We start from the raw sequence: 21,814 nt of genomic DNA on the forward strand, positions 1-21,814 counted from the left end.
AGATCAGACGAACAGCTGTCAGTCTGTTTCAGCTCAGACAAACAGCTGTCAGTCTGTTTCAGCTCAGACAAACAGCTGTCAGTCTGTTTCAGCTCAGACAAACAGCTGTCAGTCTGTTTCAGCTCAGACAAACAGCTGTCAGTCTGTTTCAGATTAGCCAAACAGCTGTCAGTCTGTTTCAGCTCAGACAAACAGCTGTCAGTCTGTTTCAGCTCAGACAAACAGCTGTCAGTCTGTTTCAGCTCAGACAAACAGCTGTCAGTCTGTGTCTTTTCAGCCAAACAGCTGTCAGTCTGTGTCAGATCAGACAAACAGCTGTCAGTCTGTTTCAGCTCAGACAAACAGCTGTCAGTCTGTTTCAGATCAGCCAAACAGCTGTCAGTCTGTTTCAGATCAGCCAAACAGCTGTCAGTCTGTTTCAGATCAGACAAACAGCTGTCAGTCTGTTTCAGCTCAGACAAACAGCTGTCAGTCTGTTTCAGCTCAGACAAACAGCTGTCAGTCTGTTTCAGCTCAGACAAACAGCTGTCAGTCTGTTTCAGCTCAGACAAACAGCTGTCAGTCTGTTTCAGCTCGGACAAACAGTCACAGAGAAGAGGATGTTTGGAGGCGGGATTTTCCTGAGCTTCACAGAGAAAGGAAATCCCATTCACACATTCACAGGACAAACCAAACACATCAGGGTTAATAGGCAAGATTACAAAATGAAGAATGTAATAGGAGAGACTAAAAATACAGCACTACAACGTTCTCTTTGCTTGACATATCACAGCGATTGCATGCCAAATATGGAAACCAAATCCATACAACGCAGGCTGGACACGAAAACGGAAACCTCTCACAATTCATGATAACCAGGTAAAATAACATTTCAGAAACATTTTCATTCATTTTACAATAACAAGAAAAGATGGCGACTCAGGATTCTGCATTTTCTTTTTTAAGGAAGTATTTGCGGAAAAATGTTTTGAAAATATCTGAGGGGAAGAAAAAAAAACTGTACAAAGAACTTTGGTTGAATATCCACTCCTGTATATACCTCTAGTATACAATATACATATTTAGATAACTATAATTTAAATACTAGTCTGGCTAAATTAAAATGAATACTTTCCCAAAAAATAGTATGTATATTACTGACATCTGGCATGCCATCTTCCACTGTACAAACTACTAACTCCATATAGACAGTGTTAAATGACAACATGCTTTGTAAGGGAAGGCGTTCTTCCCTTTGTATAAACAATATCATTGAGCACTTTTACATGTTTTACATAGCTTCATAAACCCAGAGGTTATAAATGTTCATGTATAAAAGTATATATCTTTTTTTTAAGAGCACAAACATACTGGCACCGAGCCGTGTGGAAGACACAGACTGAAGATGGTCGACATCACTTGATATAAAATGGATCTTTTTCTTTTTTCTTATGCAAAATATTACAAAGGTCAAATTTGAAATGGTCAGACATATGTCAAAAGACAGATAGAGCTTCAAAGTACAATATTAGTGTATAATAATAATAATTATAACTGCCTAGCAATAGTTCCTCACAGTGGGCTGTTTTTTTGTTTTGAGTCTACCCGGTTCATATTTGACAAGTCGGGAAATGGAACGAAGGCACAACAACATGAGGAAGGAATAAAATCTTGGAGGGAGATACGAGTCACGGGGCGACTCGAGATACATCCGAAAACGTAGTGTTTGATCGGCCTGTAATGTCGCCTGTGTTGGAAACGTCCCGTAGAAGACCCTGTTTTTGAAGAAGTAGAAGAAGCACAGTGGAGCAGTGTTAAGTGCTGGTGTGTTCAGAGAGAGAGGGAACGAGACGGCAGTGGTAAATAGTGCGGGTCGATTGTGTCAGGTCCCTCCATCAACTGACCAACACACTCGTCTGCACTGTCCAGTTCAGAGGGGTGGTCCGCTCCAGCACCCCTCTGTCTGTCTCGGTCTGCGCTGGACTTCCTGAGGTGAGGGTGGATGGGATGGGTTTTGTTTTTATTTGGGGTTTTGTTTGTGGGGAATTAGGAACATAAGAGAGGCTTCAGTCCAACATGGCGTCCAACTGGTCCGCTAGGTCATCAAACATGTTGCCGATGTCGTCCAGAATGGTCCCTGCAGACTTCACTGTGTTCGCTCCGCTGGAGGGGAAAAAATAAAAATCTGGGTTTTAATAGCTAGTAAGGCCAAATCTTACTTTCTTTGATCTAATACATGTTTTATATGTTAGAATGTTAATACTAATGTGAAAGATACTGTATCCTGATACGCCTCTTTGGTTGATAGAGAGAAATAAGGTCAGATGAAACTTGAATGACAGTTTGAGGGTAATACAGTAAAACTGTCATACTGTAACATGATACAGCAAAGAAAAACAGAATATAGGTCAGAATATAGACAAATGTGGGGTACTTAAACAATGCTAATGAAGATTTCGACAAATAAAAGTGAGTCTGTGCAAAAAAAACAGCAGAAGAACATACTGAGACAATGAAAGAATTGTCCAGACTGCTCTCTTACCCGTCAGAGCCGTCCTCCAGGGTCAGCTTCCTCTCCACGGCCTTCAGAGCGGCTTCCAACGATGTGCTGGTCTGATCCAGCCTCTGCTGTCCGGGTGAGGTGGTCTGATCCAGCCTCTGCTGTCCGGGTGAGGTGGTCTGATCCAGCCTCTGCTGTCCGAGTGAGGTGGTCTGATCCAGCCTCTGCTGTCCGAGTGAGGTGGTCTGATCCAGCCTCTGCTGTCCGGGTGAGGCCTCGGGGGCCAGGCCCGGGCCCACCATGCACACCTGGGGCTTTGCTGCTGCTGGCGGGTGGCTCTGAGGGGCGGGCGGGTGGCTCTGAGGGGCGGGCGGGTGGCTCTGAGGGGCAGGCGGGTGGCTCTGAGGGGTGGGCGGGTGGTTCTGAGGGGTGGGCGGGTGGCTCTGAGGGGCAGGCGGGTGGCTCTGAGGGCCAGGCGGGTGGTTCTGAGGGGTGGGCGGGTGGCTCTGAGGGGCAGGCAGGTGGCTCTGAGGGGGGGGCGGGTGGCTCTGAGGGCCAGGCGGGTGGCTCTGAGGGGCAGGCGGGTGGCTCTGAGGGGCAGGCGGAGGGGGTGGGGGAGCGTGGGCGGGGGGCGAGCAGAAGGCCACACTCTGCACCACACTGACGGTCACCCCTGCGGATGAGGCTGCTGCTGCTGGAGACCGAAATAAAACAAGTTGAAATGCAGAATATTGCATTATATTATATAGCTACAGTTTGAATTTTGAGTGGGAAAAAATGAATTTAAGTCTGTGAACTAATGAACTGCTGTTTAGGACAATGGGCCTTTTTTCACAGCAGCCATTTTGCGTCTAAAAGGCAGGAAGTAACACAGGTGCAACCAAACATTAATTAGGGTTTCCAATTTCCAATCCATGTAGGTGTTCCAGTGCTGGGCCCCTAATTAATGATTTGGTTGCACCTGTGTTTATCCTGCCATTTAGACACAAAATGGGGGCTGTGAAAAAGGCCCATGGACCTCAACGTGGGGCCCGGGGACCACCAGAGGTCCTTGAGCTGGTTCCACTGGGTCCCCAGCAAATCAGTTAATTTACAAGAAGTTAACACAATTATAGAATGTAGAAGAATGACTGGTGATAATAGTTTCACTGTTATCTTTCTAACTACAATACACACAGTCATGGAATTATTCATATCTAACAATAAGAATATTTGGAGGATGAGGTTCCACCCAAACAGCCCAGCAGGCTGGTCCGGTCCGGTGCTCTCAGAAGAGAACAATCTTTGATAAGAATATGGGTTTGAGAGACTACAGTAAAATCTCATCCCATGTGGGTCTGTGGCCTTAAAGTCGAGCTGAACCCAAAAAGGACTTTTCTTTTCTTTTAGTTCAAATAGCTGGGTATGCAGTGCACCTATTTAATAATGTATGCAAAAAAATCACAAAAATCTAATTTCTTTAGTTTTTCACACTTTTTCACATCAAAAGTTCATTTTTCAAGATTTCATTGATAACAGTAATCTACAGTTTGCTGATGTCACCTAGTACTAGGGATGTCACAATATATCGTCCCACAATATATCGTGATATTAAAACATGACAATATGTATCGTTGAGATGAAATCTCATATCGCGAGAAAAAGAAGCTGAACATGGTGGCACTGATCTGCATCTGATTGCATGCTCGCTCTCCTTTTCATTGCTTTGTTTGAACAGACGAGGGACGTTACAGACACGGAGGATGAAAATGGTGAAATTACAGAAATTAGCGTGGAGGATGCCCCCTCAACTTACAAATCGATCGCAAAAAAGTATCGTTAAAATATCGTATCGTATCGTTATCGTGTACCCAATATCGTGTATCGTATCGTATTTTGAACTGAGTGTATCATGACACCCCTAACTAGTACTATCAAATTTCTACCCCATTTCAACCAATCATATCACGACATGCAGCTGTCAATCAAATCTTCATTTCAGGATAATTTTATCTTCCAAAAGAAAGAGAAAATGGCGCCTAGTGCCCGTCATCTGGCAGAATTCCTATCCCATAAACTAACTACTAACTTGGCCAATTGCATGAAACATGAACAAAAAACAAAAACGGTAATGTCTAAGAATGCAAAGAAATGTAACTGTCTCGTTAAAACGCGCATTCCAGGAATATCGTATTTACAGCAATAGCGATAAAGGCGCGCGCTTGAGAGCGTGGTTGTCAGGGGTCGCCCCTCGGAGATTCCAGGCGGGCGGGCAGCACCGATCATGCATCGGATTGTCCGCTCGCTCCGCACGAAGCAGCTGGCTGCCTGGTACTCCGCGGATCCCACTCGCGTAGCATGACAACATGCTGAATCCGACTCGATTTGGCGGTGGAACACGCCATGATTGGCCAATGCCAAAGCCAGTCCCCAGAATTGTCAAATCAAATCATCGACACCCGGCATTGTGCGGCTTGTGGTCCGCCTCTCAACCCTGTCATCTCAGACAAGATTTGTTTGAGTCTCCGACGCTCGTGCTATTGCATTCGCCTCCGGTTCACTTCGACTTTAATGTAAATTTGGGTCCTTGATATGAAAAAGGGGTTCAGAAGATCTCCTGCCAGTGACCGTACTGACAGCACAATTGAATTTGGGCCAATAGGGCAAATCTACAGTATCTCAGTAAGATGGAATGGGACACTGTTCTCCGTTGCAGCCTGTCGGGTGTGTTTTTGACCTAAAGACCTTGCACAGTCCAGCTTTAAATACAGAAAGTACATATGTGTATATCTTACCCTGTGCTGCCAGCAGGCTGTGGCGGACAGGTTTGGGGGCGGTGGTGGGGGGTTTGGGGGAGACCGGCGGTTTGACGGGGGATCCTGAAGCAGGTGTGTCCAACCGCTCCAGGCCGGCCTCGCTGATCCTCAGACTGACCTCCTCCTGGCTCTGGGACAGAGGCTCCGACTTGCCTCCCTCCCCGGTGGGGGAGCCGCCCCCCTGCTCTTTGTCTTTGGGCTTGTGTCTGCGCTTCACTGTGTCCGATTCTTTCAGGTTGAACTCCGGCACGTCCGGGTTCTTGGCTGCCTGCTTCTCCGGAGGCTCCAGCACAGCCTCGGCCCTGGGTGGCCCTCCCACCTTGGGCCTCTGTTTGATCGTCAGGTTGCCCTCCTCCGCAAATGGGATGCACTCACTGGAGCTGTTCTGAGGTGAGGACGAGCCTTCCAGCCCCGGACCTTTTGACTCGTCCTCCTCTGAGTCAGATTTCACCCCCCGCTCCGGGTCGGCGCTGCTGCTCTGGACGGGAATGCACTCGCTCTGCACTCTCCTTCTCACGCCTAAGGCCTCTTTGGGTTCCTGGACTGCAGGGGGGAGGGAGGGGGGAGGAGGCACCTCCTGCTGGAGGAGGTCTAGTTTGGAGGAGAGGGGCTTCCTCCCCTCAGCCGAGGTCTCCAGAGAGGCTGTGATGCTCCTCACACTCCCTGGGCTGTCTGTCACCACCCCGCCAGCAGATGGCGCTGTGTTGCTCTCAAGCAGCTCAATGCTGGTGTTGCTGCTCACTGAGCTCAGTCTCTTGGGTGGGGGAGGAGGCGGACCCTTTTTTCGAGCACGCACCGCAAACGACTGACTGCGGCCCACGTTGCCATTCTTCTCCGGGCTGGACTGTAACCGAGCCGGGTGGTTGCGGCCGGGTCGGCGGCTCAGGGTGGCGTAGGAGGGCAGATTTCCAGAAGGAGCGGAGTCGTCCTCATCTTCCTCGTCAGGCTCTCCGTCCGACAGCGCGTAGCGGGTCAGGCTGTGCGTGCGCTTCTTGGGCGCGCTCAGGGTGAGGGAGTAGTCGTGGTGCCTGGCAGGTGCCCTGCGCTCCAGGTCGGTGGAGCCGCAGTGAGAGTGCAGGTAGCTGAAGGCCTTCAGCGGGGAGCCGTGGGGGGAGGAGCCCAGAGAGCCCGGGGCTTTGGGCTTGGCTGGGATGGCTGGGTATTTGAACACTGTGGCCGTGCCCAGAGGCACCTGCTTGGGCAGCTGCGGCAGCGGCAGCGGGCGCTGGTCCCAGCCCTCTGGAATGTTCCTCTCCTTGGCGGGGCTGCCCTCCAGGCTGGCGCTGCCCAGGCTCTCCTGGGACCGGCTGTGGGGTGTAACCGAGGCTGTGGGGGGTTCCTGGGAGCGTCCGGAGCCTCGGGATCGGGCGTCGATGCTCTCCTGGCTCTGGGACATTCCCACAGCGTTCTTGATAGCCAGGCCTTCCTGGCAGCCTCCGTAGTGCCTGGACATGGCGGTCTGCAGCTCGGCGCTCAGCTCGCTGTCCTGGAAGGTCAGCATCTTCGGGGTACGAGGCGAAGGGCACTCGCCCCCAGACGAGTCGGGCGGCTCGATGGTGACGAGGTGGAGCGCTCCGGGGGGTTTGCGCCGCAGCGTTCCTTGGCCCGTTTCAGCCTGAAGGATCGCCCGCTGGATATCACACAGCTTCTTCACCGCCAGCATCAGCTTCTTCTGGTGGCCTGGGAGGAGGGAATTAAAGAAAAGAAATGAAAGAAATGTATTGAACCATTGGTATTGGTCCAATATTGTTTTGCTGATGTTTGGCCAATTGTGGAATTTGAATGTTTCTGTGATTTTTTTCTAGGAGTGTGTCACTGTCTGAAAAGCTGACACTTTTCACACTCACATTTGAATGTTGACACATTTGAGTTGACTAAAATGTGGAGAGAAATGCATATCGAGAGTATCATATCACACACACACCGGTGCATCCCCAATAATTACCACAGACATATTTATTTGAATGATCTTGTTGTTTGTACTGTAAAACAATTAAGAACACCAATGCAAACTGTTGGATCCAGTCATAGTAGATCTGTCCGTACCGAGCTTGGTGATGCCGATCTCCTGCAGGTCCTCCCAGGTGAGGTCTCTGACGATACTGATGGAGTCGTAGCCGTTCTCCGACAGCTTCTTATGGTACTGCGGGAGGCCGATGGCGCTCAGCCACTCAACCAGATCAGACTGTGAGAGAGGGGAAATAACCCGTGAGATTCCGGCAGTTGACCTATCACAATATCAAGAGGTGAAGCTGATGTGTAGGCATGCTATATATGTACACAAACATTGAAGAGCCTCACTGGGATGTATTCGGGCAGCCACTCGGGGATGTTCAGGTTGCTTATCTCCATGGAGATTTTCTTGCGGTGTCCTGGTTTGGTGACTCCAATGGCAGTCAGGTCCTGCAGCCACATGACACAAGACATCAGTGGGGACAGTCAGAGACAGAGCTACTGACTCACATTATTAGTGCGTGCAGACGTAGCCCCATATGTTCCGCTGTTCACCTTTCCTCTGTGATCCACTCTGAACTGGCGTCACACAGCGTAGCATAAGGAAATCGTTTCAAAACGCTCTCCTACCCGTCTCCGACGTCCGATCGCCGATCCAAAGATATAATAATATCCCTACGGAAGCCAGTAGTTTAGGTGGCGGAGTTAAAATGATATTCCTGCGTGAAACAGCCGTTTAAAAGCAGTCTTTCCACAGCCCGTGGTGAATTTACAGCAGGGTGTGTTTGATCTCGCTATCATGGTGCACCGCTTGCACACGACGAGCAGACAACATTGCAGTCACACGGAGACGGCAGCACAGTGATCACATCATCAAATCCAGCGCACCTGGGAAGCAAAACACGTCATGAAATACTCAAACTCCCCAAGGTTCCTGTCGGCACTAGGAAGCTTCTCCTCTCCTAAATTCGGCACAGGCCGTGGAAAGACTCCTTTTACATGGTTGTTTCACACAGGAATGTCATTTTAACTCCGCCGCCTTAACTACTGGCTTCCGTTGGGATATTATTATATCTTTGGATCTGCGATCAGACGTCGGACACGGGGTAGGAAAGCGTTTTGAAGGGAGCTACATTTCCTGCTGGGAGCTACCAGGATTTTCCACAGCTCTTTATAGTGAAAGATAGATGGACTTAACAAAAGGACACTTATTATTACTTCCCTATTCTTTCTGTCTTATGTAATTTTACGAGTTGATAATGTAATTTTACATTACATTACATTACGTCATTTGGCAGACGCTTTTATCCAAAGCGACTTACAATAACACACTTTTTGTCAGCAATAGAGCAATCGACTATGGAGCACAGTCTATGACAACTACAAATCCTGAAGGAACAGTGGTACGAGTTTAGTTTAGGATTTTTTTTTTTTTTTTTAATAGAAAGAGAGAGAAAGAAGTTAGATCAAGAAGGGCCCAGATAGAGCAGACAATTTTACCCGACAAATCGTGTATTTTTGTGTTTTATGTGAAGCACACTGAATCTGCCTTGTGTGTGACATTTTGTTTTCCTTGTTAGCCAGCAGTGTTGCACCGCGAGTTCCAAGTACACTTCAATACACAATAACATTATGGAAATGAATGTGACTGTGATTGGTCTTGGCTAGACACACACAGAGTGAATGGTTTGTGTGTCTGTGCAGCACCTCAGACACACACAGAGTGAATGGTTTGTGTATCTGTGCAGCACCTCGGGGGTCATTCTGCTGATGGTGGGCACATCATAACCAGCGGTGATGAAGTTGGCCGTGTACTGCTCCAGCTGGAACTCACTCAGCCACTGGTAGATGGCTTCTGCATCCTGCAACACAAACAAGACAATGCATCACTCAGCCACTGGTAGATGGCTTCTGCATCCTGCAACACAAACAAGACAATGCAATTGCTGTAATGCTCATTCTGTACTTGCATGGAAACATGCCTCATACACAACAAGGGCTACATTGTGTGTTAGGCACAGGCCCAGTGTACTGAGAGTCTTTGGTATTGTAGGTCACAGGACTGGTTAGATTTAGGTTGTGCACTTGGTGAGACTGTAAAGCACTTCAAAATTAAATTACAATTTCTTAACCTTCTCAGTTACGGTATGGTGGCACGGTGGCTCAGTGCTTAGCACTGTCGCCTCACAGCAAGAAGGTTGTGGGTTCGAATCTCCACCCCGGTACTTTCTGTGTGGAGTTTGCATGTTCTCCCTGTGCTTGCCTGGGTTTCCGCCGGGTGCTCCAGTTTCCTCCCACAGTCTAACGATACGTGTAGTAGTATGTATGTAATCTATGTTGTGTGTGGATATGGGATGTGTGGTATATGACTGCGATGATGCTTGTGATAAGGGGGTATAAACATAACTGAACTATTTCTTAATGTTTGTCATTGCTTTTCATAATGTACGTTGTTGTCTGTAACTGAATTGCATCATGTATTTTCTTTGTCAAATTTTGTGAATGGTATGTATATATACCAGTCAAAAGCCACTTTTTTCTTTCATTTTTAGCATTTTCCACCTTTTAGAATAATAGTAAAGACATAAAAACTAAGAAATGACACATGGAATTATTAAAAAAGTGTTAAGCAAATCAAAACTATCTTATATTTTAGATTCATTAAAGTAGCCGACCTTTGCTTTGATAGAAAGACACAAAGACTTTGGAAATAAATTCAACTGCACTGTTTATATTTGTCTAACAAACACATTTCAAAATTTGAGCAGAAGCATTTAGATCAAAAGTGCTTTTATATCCCTCATTTGTGTGTGTTTCCCTTTAAGACCGCAAACCGGGTCAACGCGGTATCGCGAGGGATACACACACAAATGCTGCATCAGGTATCAATGGGTTAAGATCATGAAGTACCGGTACATAGAAAAAGTAGAGCGCGCACATCCACTCAAAATGCAGGTGCAGGACAAAAGCAATGAAACATATAAGAAGAAATAGAGTCCACACACTGCTCAACTTGCTCAAAGCAAGTCGAGCAGTGTGCGGACTCTATTTCTTCTTTTTAAGATCATGAGGAACATGGTTGATTCAGTGAGATGTGTAGAAACTGGCTGGTGCTGTATGTAGAATCAACGTGTCTAGTGACAAGGCCAGGCAATGAGCCTTACCTTGCCCTCTAGTAGCTGCTGAGGACGGACAAACTGCTGGGAGATGCCCTGCTCCACCGGCCTCTGCATGGTCACCATCTGCCTCCGAGGTGTTCCTCCTACCAACACATCAGACATCAGAATCACTCTAATGGTTGTAGCATTTGTTCAAATCAATTTATCACTGCTTCTCTGAAGTCCAAGTAGAGTTTTTTTTCCTCCTCCAACTCTTTTTCTTAGCAGTAGTTAAAGGAACAGCTCACCCTAAAATCCAAAATACATATATTCCCTCTCACCTGTAGTGCTATTTATCCATCTTATCGTTTTGTGTTAGTTGCCAATACAATGGAACTGGATGGCACTCGGCTTGTGGTGCTCAAAGTGCCAAAGAAATACAGTTGAAAAACTCAACAGCAATGTCTCTTTCCAGAAATCATGACCCCGTTACTCAAGATAATCCACAGACCTTCTGTTATGGAGGAACTATTTTCTTTTGACCGAACTACACCCACTAGCTGCTAGCTAGTTCCTACATGAGACTGCAAAAGAAAATAGTTCCTACATGAAACTGCTCACAACAAAGTCTGTGCATTATCTTGCATAACCGGGTCATGATTTCTGGAAAGAGACAATGCTGTTGAGTTTTTGGTGCTTCGAGCACTACAAGCCGAGTGCCATCCAGTTCCATTGTATTCAAGAGAAGGCAGACATCTCTGCGGCCGATATCTCCAAAAATCAGGCAACTATCCCAAAACCATATAGATGGATAAATAGTACTACAGGTGAGAGGGAAAATATGTATTTTGGATTTTAGGGTGAGCTGTCCCTTTAAGGTGAAGAATGGCAAAGTACCTGCAGCAGGCAGGTCAGGTGGTTTGCTGGAATCTGGGGGTCCAGCATCACCAGCAGAGGGCGCCACCTGCACAGCAACATAAAAGGGTAATTCAAGAGTTAGTGAACTTTAAGCAGAGCAGTGTACTGACAGGAATAAAGTCACAAAGTCACAAAATAAAACACAAAATATTGTAAAAACAATCAGTTCTCTGAACTACAATAGCTTACTATTGGGGTTTGATAAATATGAAAGGGAGCAACATTTAGAACATGACACAATAAAACTTTCCACTTAAACCCAGTCTGTGTTTAAACCCTTAAACGCAGACTGTGCAGTGTGATCCTAAAGCTCCATTAGATCAACGCAGGTTAAGGGCTTTGTGTAGACAAACAGTGTAGTACTGATTAATATGTAATTAAATTGACTGCATCCTATCATATCAGAGGAGGACGACACTGATTTCCTTCCAATTTTCTTTTATAAAAGATCAACATCAGCACCCATGTTTATTGAGGTCAGTATCGGCAAACAGAGGTATCAGTCTAATCCAGGCTTGTATGAGAAAGTGTGTTGGCGGTGATTGGGTACCTTGCTGGCAGAGTCGTGGTGAGCCGCGCTGTGGTGGAGTCCGTTGGATGCGTGGTTGCTCTCTGTGCTCTGTCCACTCCCGGCGCTGCGGGTGCTACCCACACTGCCTGTGCTCCCAACACTGTTCCTGTCCCCAGCTGCACGGATGGAGGAAGAGAGGGACGGGGAGGGGGGGGGGGGACGGACGGATGAGACAGACACACAAAGGGACGGACGGACGGACAGGGTCAAGAAGAGTGAGACAGAGACAAATGAAATCATAGAGGTCCAGCAGGGGAGGACGAGAACATCCAAGCCCTCCCTCTTCCTTCCTGCTCTGTCCCATCTGACTCTCCACTGACACAGACGTTCACATTAACAAAGACAATCCACATCACATCAGGCTCTATGAAGCTGGCGGAGGAGGCTGTCTGGGGGAGGAGGAGGAGGAGGAGGAGGAGGCTGTCTGGGGTCACGCCAGGCGGAGGATTGGACCAACAAGCCTGCAATGGCAAAGGGTAGGGAGGGGGGGGGGGGGGGGGTGAAGGGCAAGGCACTGTTTACTGCCATAGAAGCTGTGCTGTGGAGGAGGACTGGCTGTGGTGTAGCAAGGTAGCACAGCTGCAGGCATGACAGTAATACAGCCAGGAGCTTCAGCCTTTGGGGAGGGGAGGGGAGGGGAGGGGAGGGGAGGGGGAGGGGAGGGGAGGGGAGGGGGAGGGGGCATTGGGACAGCATGGGCGTCCATATTTGATCTTGTAGTAGTCATTAAAATGGAGGGCAAAGGTCAAGCAAAATCCATGGGAATCTACGTCCTCTTGTCTTTGCTCCTATTTCAGTGGTGTGAATCTGTCTAATAATGCCGTGATCATCACATAGGATGCTTTTTGTTGTCCACAGTTGTCTTCAGTGGTCTTATCTCCTCCAAAACTATGCACCTGCTCTTTTGGACTTGGTGCAGCACTACTGCCCTGCTCACTCCCACTTTGAAGAACGTTCTCTCAAATGTAGCAGTGAAGTGCAGTACGTCATTGTGGAAAACCAGTGAGAACAGAACAGCCTTTGAAACGCTCGTTTTCTGAACCGAGCTCTCGGAGGAGAAGATAAGATTCTCCCCGGGAGCACGTCATGAGCCCACATCCTCCTCCGCTCCAGAATGGCTCCTCCTAACGCTTCTTGAAGAGCGAGCACAGTGAACGCTCGCCTGATCCTGTCCACTTTCACTTTCAATGCACTCGAGGTTCTACTTGCACACTTGGAGCTTGTGCTCTCTGTTACAAGTGATGCTCCAAACTGTGCTTTGTGTTGGAACATGAGCTGAAGCATTATAATCTGATCCCAGCCTCATTTCATATCTTCATTGTTTCACTTTTCCCCCCTTTTCTTCAGATTTTCCCCACATTTTCTCCCCAATTGCACTTGGCCAATAGACCCTTTTCATGACGGCCATTTTGTGTCCAAATAAAAGGCAGAATAAACAGAGGTGCGAGCAAAACACTAATGAGGGTTTCCACATTCCAATCATGGAAGTTTGAAACCCTCATTAGTGTTTTGGTTGCACCTGTGTTAACCCTGCCTTTTCGACACAAAATGGCCCCCGTGAGACGGGTCTATTCCCCCTGCTGTCCTGTCCTGGTCGTTGCTCCGCCCCCTCTGCCGATCTGGGGAGAGTTGTTGACTAGCACATGCTTCCTCCGATACATGTGCAGTCACCGGCCGCTTCTTTCGACTTGACAGCGAGGAGTTTCACCGGCAGGACGTAGCGCGTGGGAGGGTCACGCTATTCCTCCCAGTTCCCCTCCCCTCCGAACAAGTGCCCCGACCAACCCCAGAGGCGGCGCTAGTGCAGCGACCAGGACTCATACCCCACCGTCTTCCCACCCGCAGACACGGCCAATTGTGTCTGCAGGAACGTCTGACCAAGTGGGAGGTACCGCCGCCGGGAATTGAACCCGGGTCTCCACGGTGGCAGGAGAGTGCTTTTACCTCCACACTACCCAGACGCCCCGTTTCACACATCTTCTGATGCAGGGACGTTGCCATAGCTTAGGGCTTTGTGAAGTGACACCACTGGGATACAGCTACTGTCCATACATACATAGGGCTCGATCAAATATTTGTAGATGGCAGCGTCTTCGGAGTGACTAATATAGGTTCTACTGCGGGCTTTTATCTAGCCAGAAGATCCCTGAGCTACTAAGTACGGCTCACTGAGCCCCCAATCAGCTTCTGGTGCAGAAGGTTTCGCAGTATGAAGGTCTGAGTAACTACTGCAGGGATGGACTGAGGATCACAACTGGGTTTAGGAGCAGCGAGGAGCAGCGTCCAGACCTAAAGATCAGCCTGAAGCAGACATCACAGTGGATGACACATGGCTGGTAAGGCAGAGCATAAAGGGCGGGGGCAGCTAGGCAGCCAGCTATGGGGCGAGGGGGGGGCAAGACATAGCTGTTGTTAGGGGGCGCTCTTACCATTGCATGAGTTCCTGAGCACCCAAATGTCCTCGAGGGGACACCCGGGCTGAGAGAGGCAGCTTGGAGACAGACCTATCAGACACAAACACTCTGTTGGGCCTCGGGGAGGGGGGGAAAGGCTGCATTCTGTCATGGGGGGGTGGGGGGCTGACTGAGGGGGTGAGGTGTGTTGGAAGGACAAGGCTTTCTATCTGAGGAGGCATGTGTTGAAGAAGGTGCTCTTTGGTTTGGGGCTTTTAGCTTTCATGGAAAATGAAGGAGCTCCATGGCGCTCTTGAAGCAAAGACAGATCTTGTTCTGGCTGGCGTGGCTGAAATGTGTTGAGAGTTGGTTCGAATTATGTTCAAGGCTTTTGAATGGTTTTGCTTCAAGAGTGCCTCGCTCACTGAAAGCAATTCCCAGGCTTTGGAGTGATCATTGACACAGCGACATGGCCTTACTGCTGATTTGTTCATTCTTTTTCTGAGAAACCGCTGCCAGGCTGTATGACTGTATCAAAGGACTTACATTGCTAAGAACTGAGGGCTAATAGATTGTTCCATTGTAACATCAGCGCACAGCAAATCCCCCATTGTGGCCTGAAGTAGACTGCCGTAATGATGCCAGTACCAAAATGGCCGGTGTTCTTCCTGGTCATGGTGTGTCTCTGTGTGATGGTTCTGTGCTGTTTCCCATTAAAACAAGGAGGCGTTTTCAGACCAAAATGATGGCAGCGCTGTTGTCAAAAAAGCACCCGACCTTCGTCTCTTGGCATCTATAATCTTTGACTGTATGTCCCTACCTGTGTTGGTGCCCAGGCCTCTGTTGGCTTCTATACTCTTTGACTGTATGTCCCTACCTGTGTTGGTGCCCAGGCCTCTGTTGGCTTCTATACTCTTTGACTGTATGTCCCTACCTGTGTTGGTGCCCAGGCCTCTGTTGGCTTCTATACTCTTTGACTGTATGTCCCTACCTGTGTTGGTGCCGAGGCCTCTGTTGGCTTCTATACTCTTTGACTGTATGTCCCTACCTGTGTTGGTGCCGAGGCCTCTGTTGGCTTCTATACTCTTTGACTGTATGTCCCTACCTGTGTTGGTGCAGAGGCCTCTGTTGGCTTCTATACTCTTTGACTGTATGTCCCTACCTGTGTTGGTGCCGAGGCCTCTGTTGACTTCTATACTCTTTGACTGTATCCCTGTACCTGTGTTGGTGCTGAGGCCTCTGTTGACTTCTATACTCTTTGACTGTATAGCCACTTCTTAACATGCAGTGGAATCCATATTATAACCCGCGAGTCCGTATCATATTCATCTCGCGCAAAAGCGGGTGCTGTTTAACTCTGGCAGCTCATGATCCAGATCATCTAGCTGGTATGTGAGTGGGCGCGTGGTGGCACTTTACAGACCATTAATGTCCCATCATTATTTTCATGAATTGACGTAGCGTTAGTTACGTGGCTTGATTATTTGGAAGAGAGCCAATATAGGTGAGTAAACAACTAAAAGTTGAATCCCCCATCTGCCAGTTTAAAAATGCAACAAGAGAGATGATAGCCTACTAGAGTTGCGCGATCTTGACCTCAGTCAATCGCCACCCTTTGACATCGCCAATACATGATGTCATCGCGCAAGCACATGGCTATATATTATATGGATGTTAACGTCCATATTAATTAGCTTCAGCTGCGCTCTTGCTGTAGGCTACTTTGCTAACTTAGCATCGATGCTAGCGGGACTTACCCAGCTATCGTCATTGCCTGCTTTTACTGCTGCTTGCTGGTAATAATCCCATCATTCCCATGTCAGAAAAAGTCTCCAGATTTGTCGCTAACGTTAGTCTCTTCTGAGAAGTTTTCTCGAGTTGGATGCAGCCAATTCTATTGTGTGAGGAAGCCATTTGAGGCAGGCAGTGTTGTGTGACTGTGCGTCCACACTGCGGAGAGCATAGGAGCTGACTGACTGATAGCCTATATCGAGACATATAGGCCTAGCCTAACTTTTGTGGGGAGAAACTAGTCAGATATGACTTGAATGCCACTTGTAAAATAAATCACCCACAGTGATTGACGACGGTGCGACCACTATTTTGACTGCGCTCATTTTTGGCACAATGCCAGGAATGGACCCTCTGTTAAAATGGCATGTTTTTGAATGGAGTTTGGTTACACATTCGCTAAAGCTGTTTCCTATCACATTTCTTGTTATCGATACATGCTACCGCACCCCCCCCCCCCCCGCCCACTGGCAGAAAAAACGGCTCATATCCAGTTGTTTCTAAACAAAGACCCCTCATGTTTAAAGAGGTAAAACTGGAAAATATCCTGTTCTGGCTAGCCAGACATGATCCAGACTTCATGTTTAAAATCCACTTATGTCCCTACCTGTGTTGGTGCCGAGGCCTCTGTTAGCTTCTATACTCTTTGACTGTATGTCCCTACCTGTGTTGGTGCCGAGGCCTCTGTTGACTTCTATACTCTTTGACTGTATGTCCCTACCTGTGTTGGTGCCGAGGCCTCTGTTGACTTCTATACTCTTTGACTGTATGTCCGTACCTGTGTTGGTGCCGAGGCCTCTGTTGGCTTCTATACTCTTTGACTGTATGTCCCTACCTGTGTTGGTGCCGAGGCCTCTGTTGACTTCTATACTCTTTGACTGTATGTCCCTACCTGTGTTGGTGCCGAGGCCTCTGTTGGCTTCTATACTCTTTGACTGTATGTCCGTACCTGTGTTGGTGCAGAGGCCGTTGGCGAGCGGCAGCGCCACATGGGTGGGGGGGGCATACAGAGTGTAGGAGTCGTCGGTCTGGGGAGCAGAGCTGAGGCTGGAGGAGAGGGGGGCTCTGGACAGCAGCTGCTGGCGCTGGGTGGGCAGAGAGGCGTGCCGGGACAGGGTGCCCCCTACAGGGCAAGACAAGGAGCACAACAGGAGGAGGAAGAGGAGTAGGAGGGGGTTATCAAGCTGATGGTTAGAGGTGGAGGTGAGGGTCAATCATTACATGGTATGGATGGAGAGATGGATGCAGGAGGGAGGAAGACAGAGAGGAAGAGGAGCATGGGATGGTCTGGAAGCATGGCGGATTAGTTCCAAACAAAGGCTCTAGAGCCGGGGAGAGCAGTTGGTTTATTTGCATGGCGTCCTGGATGTGGGGCCTCCACCGCTCCCAGTGCAGTGAAGCAAGGTGACAACCGACCGTCGAGGGGGTGAGGGGCTTTACCTTGGAGTGGATGAGGATTTCTAGAGTATATAGATGTACAACACTGAACATACAAACCTCTCTCGCACCCAACCGAAACTGAACCTGAATGATGCAACTTTACTATGACTTTTCAATCACTTTCGTTCTGAGCGTTTCCAAGAAATCCCCTTAAAAAATGTTCCTTCCTTCCTGATTTGTCAATGTTGTTTTTCCAGCGGCTTTAAAAGTCTGGCTGCAGTTGGGCTGAAAACTGTGCGATGCAAAGGCTGCGTCAAACAAGTTGTAAAAGACATTCTGCTGTATTCCTGTAAAGTGACCCTGGTGTTCCCTGACTGCGATACACCTTTCCATAAATGATGGGAATAAAGTGGGAATAAACAGCATAGCCTGCTCCCCTGTGTGGGAGTGCTATCGTGTGTACGGTAGTGTGTTGATGTGTGTTACGCCCGTAGCTGGAGGCCATGTTACTTGATCAGATTTGACAGAGAGAGCAGTGCCAGTGAGTCTGTCAGCGTGCTCCTGATAGGTCTATTATCTTATTTTGGACACTCCACACAATGGCGACACTTCAACGCATAACCACGAATCAGCCGGTCGTGCTTACTTTCTTTGAACATTGCAAACGTTTTTTGTACCTGTGTGGCCGCAGTTATGCTGTTTATGTCTGCTGCAATGCATTTTTTTTACACTCCCAACATACACATAAGCATAAGACAAAACCTTACCAGAATTCCCTGTGTGTTTTACCCGGAGGCATAATATAACATAATTCTCAAATAACAAACAATAATCCGCTGGAATTCTTATCAGACTTTGTCTCCGCGGTCCAAGCCAACGTGTCAAAAGCTTATTGGGTCAGGGACTGTAGCCAGGGCTTGCAGTATCACTGGTAGCCTAGCGTTAGCTCATGTGTATGCAGCATGTGTATGTGATCTGGCACGTTGTATTAAATGTCATTAATGAAGCTAACAGGTATTAGCAGTGTGCAGCGTGCGCGGGCCAGGGCACGAGTCTCGTGTCGAGATGCTGTTGAACAGCAGACTAAACAGGGCCCATCACTCATTTCCTCTGACGTTTCTCACCTAATCCTATTCACCGTATGCAGCCCCGCCCACTTGACCCATTGTATCATGACTTCCTGTTCAAAACGCCGGCTGTTTTACCTGCTCAAACTAGTCTGACATCTGACTCACCTGGTCAAACCTAGTTTGACTCACATTATGAGTCAGACTAGGTTTTATGAGTCACGGGAAGTGTAAATACAATCGGGAACTCCCGATTGTATTTACACTTCCTGTTAGTCTCTCAAGCCAGGTGGTCTCTTCTGCATAAGGTGAATAGAACCTTTTCACGGGGGCCATTTTGTGTCGAAAAGGCAGGTTAAACAAGGGTGCAAGCAAAACACTAATGTGGGTTTCCAATTGCCATGATTGGAAGTTGGAAACCCTCATTAGTGTTTTGCTTGCACCTGTGTTTAACCTGCCTTTTCGACACAAAATGGCCCCCGTGAAAAGGGTCTATTGTGAGTGTCCTGAATGTCATGTTGAGCGTAGATTACAGCAGTGTCATTCACCACTCACACACCTGGCAGGGTGTATGCGCGCATGTGTGTGTGTGTGTGTGTGTGTGTGTGTGTGTGTGTGTGTGTGTGTGTGCGTGCGTGCGTGTGTGTGTGTGCGTGCGTGTGACTGACCAGATCGTCTGCTGATGACCTCCACAATGGATGGGGGGAAGAAGCCCACCCTGTCCGTCCCCCTCTGGGTGTCATGAATGTGGCCCTTCCAGCGCCCGTCCATGTGCTGCTCCAAAACCTGTGGGGAGGAGGTGGGGCGCAGCCAATCAGAACAGAGATCATAATGGCCCCCTATTCAAGGGGGCCCCGAACCAGTTAATTAGTTAATTCAATTAACTGGTTAGGGGCCGCTGTCAGTGTCACACACATGTACTGTTACATTATTTATTTTAAAAGCACATGAATTCTTTTAAACTCAGCATAAATGAACAACGTGAAAACTATAAACAAATTTCCACAACTTTTCCAAAACTTTTGGATTGAATTTTTTCCCATGACTTTTCCAGGCCTGGAAATACTTCCGGCTTGGTCAGACGTTCTACAGACACAAGTGGCTGTGTCTGCAAGTGGGAAGCCGGTGGAGTATGGGTCCTGGTCGCCGTGCTAGCACCTCATCTGGTCGGGCGGGGCGCCTGTTCGGGGAGGAGGGGAACTGGGGGGAATAGTGTGATCCTCCCACACACTACGCTACGTCCTGCCAGTGAAACTCCTCGGTGTCAGGTGAAAAGAAGCAGCTGGCGACTGCACATGTATAATAAGTAAGTACGGTAGGTACAATTGGGGAGAAAATGGGCAGGGAAAAAAAAGTCACATTAGACAACCAGTGTGGATAAACTATACAATATAATCATCCAAGCTGTATAGCATATCTATTGCATATGGATGACATTGATGATGATGATTATGGTGATATTGGAATTGGAAGCAAGTATAAAACATCCCATAATAACTAACAGCTGTGTTTTTCTGGCTGTTTATACAGTCAATCCAGTATTAAGGAACACACCTGATCTGAAGTACAGTACAGTCTGGTCGAGACATTTAATACTTGGTGCGAGTCCCAACTTGTAACACACACACACACACACACACACACACACACACACACACACACACACACACACACACACCCCATCATGTCCCTCAAGCTGTGATTCATATGTAGATGAATTTGAACAAAAGAGAATAGGATTAAGATCTGCACAAGTTCCCCAGTGATGCAACAAGTAGTAAGAGGAGAGTAGTAACTAACAACAACAACTAGAAAGACAAAACAAAATAGTAAAAGGTCTCTTTCTTTTCCTCCACTCTTACATGATGGTTCTATGGTCACAGGAATATGACGAGGGCGGATCTAAACTTTGACCTGGTCATTTTGGGTTATTTGTAACTTCGGGTGATCTAGTAATTTAAGTTTTTTTCTTCTCTGGATAAGAGTGTCTGGAAAATACCTCAAATGTAAATTCGGGTTCCTACTGTGGACCTGATGTAAAGCTCCACGACTTTTCGTTAAGTAAGTCCGAGCGCTTTGTTTTACAGTAAACAGTCAGGTTCCTGGAAGAAGAAAAAAAAAACATTCTGGTGTTACTGAAGTGACCCATTTGTAAAAAAAAAAAGAAAAAAAAAAAGACACATGAGCAGTGGAAACCCTGATGAATGGAAACGAGACCCTAAACTGCAACAGAACCAACCCCAAACAAAGTCAACTCCACCACCAGCAAATGACATGTTTTCCACTGGATAATCCACCCCATTCATTCCACATCTATAGGCGAGTGTGTCTGCCCGTCACGCTCAACTGCAACACAAACCACACAGAGTTCATCCCAAGGTGTGTGTGGCGGCGGCGGTGTGTGTCCATGAGTAGGAGTTGAACAAGTGGACTTGTCTCCACCTGTCTGTAAAAGCTGACGGAGACGATCTCCCTGAGGACCAGAGCCTTCAAACGGCCTGAAGGAATCGAGCCCGGGTGGAGAGAACGCAGCTCTGCATCTGATGTGTCGCCGATGACATGGAAAACTCCTCGGCATGTTTTGCTCTGCCTCCTTTATCATGTGACATGTCATGTGACTGGCTCAAGTGCATGCACCAGTTTGCCGTTATTGGCCTTGTATGAGGAGTGGGATATCGGCCACCTCTCAAACACGGAAAAAAACACTAAATTCTTCAAAATTGGCATCAAAACGGTGAAATTCGGCACCTTCAATCCAAAACTATTGTGTGCTATTCACCTTATGTAGCCACGCCCATTTGACCCGGTTGTGTGGTCGTGTGACGACTTCCGGCTAAAAAAATAAAAAATAAAATGGCTGGCTGCTCCAATAACATCTAACTCTGAATTAACTAATAATTTAGCCAATTGTATGTAACATACCAAATAAAAGCAAACGGCAATGTCTAAGAATGCAACGCCATGTAACTGGCTCGTTAAGTCTCGCATTCCAGGGAATTACGTTAACGTCTGCGGGTCTTATAGACGTAAGTGGCTCGAGCTGCGCTCGGAGGAGAGAAAACTATCTGAAGCTTTCTTTGTTGCAGTCCAGGTATGTTTTACAAGAAAGTGCTTGTCATTGTCGACAATAACGTTATCTGACCTGGCTAACAGTGGATACTCGCTTGCTTGCTGTGTACCGAGCTCAAAGTAGTAGGCTACATTCTTTGTTTTACCCCCTGCACTGTCCGCTCCAAAAACAACTCTCTTCTTCTGACATTATTTCGTATTTGGCGCCGTGACCGCCGGAAGTGTTAACACGACCCGGAAGAATTTGGCCCACACCCGCGTCTGAACATAAGGTGAATAGGCCTTCAGGCTAAACCTAGC

At 47.8% G+C, this 21,814-nt stretch overlaps 1 protein-coding gene across 1 annotated transcript in view; it reads right to left on the reverse strand.

Annotated features, from left to right (window-relative positions):
• Positions 1-393: 393 nt before the first annotated feature.
• caskin2 (CASK interacting protein 2) overlaps positions 394-21,814 on the reverse strand; it is a 122,188-nt gene continuing 100,767 nt past the window's right edge. Inside the window, exons 11-21 of the mRNA XM_083648707.1 lie at positions 19,114-19,231; positions 16,948-17,121; positions 11,794-11,930; positions 11,223-11,289; positions 10,392-10,489; positions 8,979-9,089; positions 7,576-7,677; positions 7,321-7,459; positions 5,254-6,954; positions 2,522-3,173; positions 394-2,142 (exon numbers count right to left, since the gene is read on the reverse strand). Coding sequence (XP_083504833.1) covers positions 2,046-2,142; positions 2,522-3,173; positions 5,254-6,954; positions 7,321-7,459; positions 7,576-7,677; positions 8,979-9,089; positions 10,392-10,489; positions 11,223-11,289; positions 11,794-11,930; positions 16,948-17,121; positions 19,114-19,231 — 3,396 coding nt within the window. The 3' untranslated portion in view covers positions 394-2,045. The remainder of the gene's footprint in view (positions 2,143-2,521; positions 3,174-5,253; positions 6,955-7,320; positions 7,460-7,575; positions 7,678-8,978; positions 9,090-10,391; positions 10,490-11,222; positions 11,290-11,793; positions 11,931-16,947; positions 17,122-19,113; positions 19,232-21,814) is intronic.

Source organism: Poromitra crassiceps (genome assembly GCF_964638095.1).
Source record: "Poromitra crassiceps genome assembly, chromosome: 13".
Classification (NCBI taxonomy): domain Eukaryota; kingdom Metazoa; phylum Chordata; class Actinopteri; order Beryciformes; family Melamphaidae; genus Poromitra; species Poromitra crassiceps.